At 40.2% G+C, this 6,000-nt stretch overlaps 1 protein-coding gene across 2 annotated transcripts in view; it reads left to right on the plus strand.

Moving 5' to 3' along the window:
* The window catches only part of LRRC4C (leucine rich repeat containing 4C), a 153,042-nt gene extending 147,472 nt beyond the window's left edge, over window positions 1-5,570 (plus strand). For both annotated transcript variants that reach the window (XM_060157722.1, XM_060157723.1), the window contains one exon: window positions 2,691-5,570. In XM_060157722.1, coding sequence (XP_060013705.1) covers window positions 2,733-4,655 — 1,923 coding nt within the window. In that variant the 5' untranslated portion in view covers window positions 2,691-2,732 and the 3' untranslated portion in view covers window positions 4,656-5,570. The remainder of the gene's footprint in view (window positions 1-2,690) is intronic.
* The last annotated feature ends 430 nt before the right edge of the window (window positions 5,571-6,000 follow it).

Below are 6,000 nucleotides of genomic sequence, written 5' to 3' on the forward strand. Positions count from 1 at the left end.
TGAAAAGTCAACCTAGAGCTGCAGGAGCCCGGAGAAAGGCAGCAAGTCAGTTTGCCACAGAAGGCTGGAAGAAAGAGTAACAACTCAGCACCCAGTGGTCAAATTTCTTTGCTGCCATAGGGAAGGAGACCAAAACAAGCCTCTGAAGCCAGAAAGCATCTATGACTTTAAACCTCACCTTCTTGAGATTCAGGTCCTTTTCTGCCGTTCTGTGAATGTGGGTGTATATTGGAGGGCTGCTAATGGCAGATACATTTACTGAGTGAAGAATCTCTTTTTATAGGAAAAGAGCCTCTTCTCTGTCTTGTGTACTCTATGAAGATGGAGTTATTTACAAATGTTAATTAACATTGAGAATCTCACCACTGGTAGAAGGGTTATACTCCTAAAGAGGAGACAGACGGCCCTTCTCTCCTCAAGACCTTGAATGGTAGGCATGCAAGAGATGACCAAAAAAGTCCACTTGTCTCTGGAATTGACTTTTCTCTAAGGCTCACTTGGAGCAGCTGGAGGATCTTCCTAATTTTTCTCCTTGCTGCTGGTTTCTTCCAAAACTTTTCTGTCTCCCTGTTAATCTAACATTATCATTCTTAAAAACAAAGCTCATGATAGCATTTCTTTGTATAAACAGAATATGTCGCCTGTAGGATAAAACGGGGACTCTTAAGTTTGGCGTAACCAACTCTTCAGTCTGGACCCGATCTTATCCCAGCTTCTTTCCCATTCTCTTCCCCAGGCTTTCCGTTCTCCCACCACAGAGGAATTTTTATGGTGCTTTGGTTGTACTAGCATCCTTCACGTTTCCTTGTCTTAGCTCAGCCTGGTCCCTCTGCTCTTCTTTCTTTTCTTTATCAATTTCTTTTACAAAATCTAAATCAGGTGACCCTCCTCTTTGAAAATCTCCTGATTTACCAGCACAGATTGAGTTACTCTGACTTCAGCTCCCTCCTACCAATGTGGCTTGGCCTCAGAGCAATGAACATACATTATTTTGTTTCATCTGTTTGCCTATCTGTCTTACCTTCTGAATTATAATTCCCTCAAGGATGAGGATTATATTCTTCACCTTTGTATGCTCAGTACTTAGCAAAATGTCTGGCTAAGGGAAACAACAATACAGTAGTAGTAATAATAATAATATCTAATATTATTGAGTTCTTTCCATATGGAAGGCATTATTCTAAGCCCTTATGAACATTAACTAATTTTATTCTGACAGTAACACTAAGGGTTATGTAATTATGTCATTCCCATTTTGCAAATAAGATTGAGCCATGGAGAGGATAAGTAACCTGCCCAAGGTGACACGTAATAAATACTAAATTATTGTCTTAGTGCCTTTTTGAATTGGATATGGTGAGCCTCCACACTTTTTTTTCTTCCCAGGAGATTCACAGAAGAGGCACTGTTTATTGAGATGAGAAATTTGGGAGAGGTCATTACACAGGTGCCCAATCCATGATAAGCCAGTTGAGTGGGGTTTATACTGAGTAACACAAGCATTGGAATTCCTCTTTGTGCCAGAAGAGCTGCAGGAAGTGAGTTGTTTTATTTCCTTCCCAGAAATCTACTTAAAATCAGTAAGAGTAGGGACATAATACATATATAATACAGTTATACTAAGATTTTTTTCTGTGCGTAAACATTATGTTTCATGGGGTGTGATTTAATTTGTGGTATATCTACCTATGGGTAGCAGTTGGCTCTGTTGTCATGAGTTTTTGTATATGAACATCTCTAGAAATTTATGTATATTTGTACATGTCATTATTTCAGTGTATTTTCACAGGAACTATATGATAAGTTGCCAGTGTTTACAGCTCAGGTCACCCCCAAAGGAAAGGTATTTTAACAAAATTAATTGTGAAAAATATTTTGCTTTTGCCATCATTCTTGCAGAAACTTTTTCATGGAGTTCTTGAGATCATATTCTCCTGGACTGATGAGCTGACCGTCTAAGCCCTGGTTCTGTACTTACTGACCATGTGACTGCATGCATGTTACTTCCCCTACTATTAAATTTCTTCATCTTGAAAATGGAGTCTGTAACAGTTCCTTCCTCAGAGGAATGCTGTAAGGATAAGAAAGGATCAGGGCATGCAGCCTGTGTAATTACAAAGGGCCCCATACTCAGAAGGGCCCATGCTTGGCTTCATGCCCTACTGTAACTGATTTGCAATTCTTAATAATTTTTAACAAGACATCCCACGTTTTCATTTTGCCTTGAGCCCTGCAAGTTATGTAGCCATTCTTGGATAGGATTGTTTGTGAACTCCATAGCCTGTGGTGCCTGGCACATAGACTAATCCTCAATAAAATGCCAGGTATTAATAATTTTGCGAGGGAATTTTTAGTTTATTGGTATAGCCCCCACCCCAATTTTATTTTCTGAACTTTTCCAATCTGGTCTGGACATTGAGCCTAATTGTGGGGTACATTTCATATGTCCTCATGCATTCAGCTCAGACTTGGTTGGTAAACACTACAGTAAGGCCCTCTACCTCATTCTTCCATTGCTCTGTGATTGCACATCTGATGGAATAGGCTGTGGATGGCTGCTGACTCAAAGTACAAAAACACTTCTCTATAAAAATGAGCCACATCGCTTAATAAATGACACTACATACAGTGACTCCAGAAAGACATCTGGAGGAGATCTAATACTCTTTTTTGCTCTCATTGTATTGCAGATTATTAGAACTCCAGAAGGACCAACACCAGATAAATTATGAATGTTGAACAAGATGACCTTACATCCACAGCAGATAATGATAGGTCCTAGGTTTAACAGGGCCTTATTTGACCCCCTGCTTGTGGTGCTGCTGGCTCTTCAACTTCTTGTGGTGGCTGGTCTGGTGCGGGCTCAAACCTGCCCTTCCGTCTGCTCCTGCAGCAACCAGTTCAGCAAGGTGATTTGCGTTCGGAAAAACCTACGTGAGGTTCCAGATGGCATCTCCACCAACACCCGGCTGCTGAACCTCCATGAGAACCAAATCCAGATCATCAAAGTGAATAGCTTCAAACACTTGAGGCACCTGGAAATCCTACAGTTGAGTAGGAATCATATCAGAACAATTGAAATTGGGGCCTTCAATGGTCTGGCAAACCTCAACACCCTGGAACTCTTTGACAATCGTCTTACGACCATCCCAAATGGAGCTTTTGTATATTTGTCTAAACTGAAGGAGCTCTGGTTGCGAAACAACCCCATCGAAAGCATCCCTTCTTATGCTTTTAACAGAATCCCTTCTTTGCGCCGACTAGACTTAGGGGAATTAAAAAGGCTTTCGTATATCTCAGAAGGTGCCTTTGAAGGTCTGTCCAACTTGAGGTATTTGAACCTTGCCATGTGCAACCTCCGAGAAATCCCTAACCTCACGCCGCTCATAAAACTAGATGAGCTGGATCTTTCTGGGAATCATCTGTCTGCCATCAGGCCTGGCTCTTTCCAGGGGTTGATGCACCTTCAAAAACTGTGGATGATACAGTCCCAGATTCAAGTGATTGAACGGAATGCCTTTGATAACCTTCAGTCACTGGTGGAGATCAACCTGGCACACAACAATCTAACATTACTGCCTCATGACCTCTTCACACCCTTGCATCATCTAGAACGGATACACTTACATCACAACCCCTGGAACTGTAACTGTGACATACTGTGGCTCAGCTGGTGGATAAAAGACATGGCCCCCTCCAACACAGCTTGCTGTGCCCGGTGTAACACGCCTCCCAATCTGAAAGGGAGGTACATTGGGGAGCTTGACCAGAATTATTTCACATGCTATGCTCCTGTCATTGTGGAGCCCCCAGCAGACCTCAATGTCACTGAAGGCATGGCAGCTGAGCTGAAATGTCGGGCCTCCACGTCCCTGACTTCTGTATCTTGGATTACTCCAAACGGAACAGTCATGACACATGGGGCGTACAAAGTGCGGATAGCCGTGCTCAGCGATGGGACGTTAAACTTCACGAATGTAACTGTGCAAGATACAGGCATGTACACATGTATGGTGAGTAATTCTGTTGGAAATACCACTGCTTCGGCCACCCTGAATGTTACTGCAGCAAACACTACTCCCTTCTCGTACTTTTCAACCGTCACAGTAGAGACTATGGAACCTTCTCAGGATGAGGCAAGGACCACAGATAACAATGTGGGTCCCACTCCGGTGATCGACTGGGAGACCACCAACGTGACCACCTCTCTCACGCCACAGAGCACAAGGTCAACAGAAAAAACTTTCACCATCCCCGTGACTGATATAAACAGTGGGATCCCAGGAATCGATGAAGTCATGAAGACTACCAAAATCATCATTGGCTGTTTTGTGGCCATCACACTCATGGCTGCAGTGATGCTGGTCATTTTCTACAAGATGAGGAAGCAGCACCATCGGCAAAACCATCATGCCCCAACGAGGACTGTTGAAATCATTAATGTGGATGATGAGATTACAGGAGACACACCCATGGAAAGCCACCTGCCCATGCCTGCTATTGAGCATGAGCACCTAAACCACTACAACTCTTACAAATCTCCCTTCAACCACACAACAACAGTTAACACAATAAATTCAATACACAGTTCAGTGCATGAACCGTTATTGATCCGAATGAACTCTAAAGACAATGTCCAAGAGACTCAAATCTAAAACATTTACAGTTATGAAAAACAAACAATCAAAAAAAAAAGACAGTTTATTAAAAATGACACAAATGACTGGGCTAAATCTACTGTTTCAAAAAAGTGTCTTTACAAAAAAAAAACAAAAAAGAAAAGAAATTTATTTATTAAAAATTCTATTGTGATCTAAAGCAGACAAAATTATGTGTATTCCTCAGAACCTGTTTTTGCTGCACTTATTTACTATTTTCCCACATCTTGTCCCTGCCTTTCCCAATCGCCATATTTTTCATAGGAGATCTCAATTCCCTAAAGAACTGGTCTAGGAAATTTTGTAAGAATTCTGTTACACTTTGAGATTTTTATGGTGAATTCTAGTGGTGAGATCCAGTCTCTTTTGTCTTTCTTTTTTTTCCTCTGTCTTTTCTTTTCCCCCTCTCATGCCCTTATGAAGTAGTCCAATGGGGAATGCAATATTAGAAATAGATTTTTAAGAGAGAACAAGGAAAAAATGCAAGATCTTATATTTTTCATGTAATGACCTGTTCTGTATTTATGAGGAGGGCCATACAATGGAAAACAAAAAGTAAGCAAACAATAGATTAATTTACATATGAGCATCTATAAAACCCATGATCTTTTAAACAAATCTAGAACCCGAATTTGTAGATCAAAAGCTAAAAATAAGATTATAAATAAAATATTGTTGTTTTTTCTGTACCTGGACACAACTCATTTGTAGTATGGCTCAAATGTGAGAAACGAAGGTAATTAGATTTCCTACTTTCTAAGAAAGGTAATATTATAGTAATCTCCAATCACAGCACCAATCTCTACAGGGTCCTGTTTCAATGGATGACTTGAGTTTTTGATCTATATTCAAGGATGCTGTGGTGTTTTTTCCTTCTCATTAGGGTCACCCTTTGTAGAATGCTCAGATTAAAAAATGATGATTTTGTGAAGTAAATTCAATTCCACTTGAAAGAAAGTTTCAGTATAATTTATTCTCTGTCTCCTAAATAAAATTCTGCTGGCTAAATGAAGTGCAACCACAGAATGCAAAGGTACACTAAATTATCCAAGTTGAAAAATCATTTTTGGTGCTGAGTGTGAGCAAACTCAGTTCAATTCAACAATAATTATTACAGACCTACTATGTGTTAAACAGTGATGTTAGTGTATGGACACACTATTAACAAGACCTGGTTTCTGATTTTGAATCACTCACAATCTATATAATATGATTAAAGAAATATCAGTTTATTACTGGGGGCTAGCTTTAATTTTACTGTTAGGTGGAAGGCTGAAAATCAGGACCTTAGAGTTTCAAAATATCAGGTTACTGTTATTACTAAAACCTCCTCATGGTTTCT

This window comes from Lagenorhynchus albirostris, chromosome 9 (genome assembly GCF_949774975.1).
Source record: "Lagenorhynchus albirostris chromosome 9, mLagAlb1.1, whole genome shotgun sequence".
Taxonomy (NCBI): Eukaryota; Metazoa; Chordata; class Mammalia; order Artiodactyla; family Delphinidae; genus Lagenorhynchus; species Lagenorhynchus albirostris.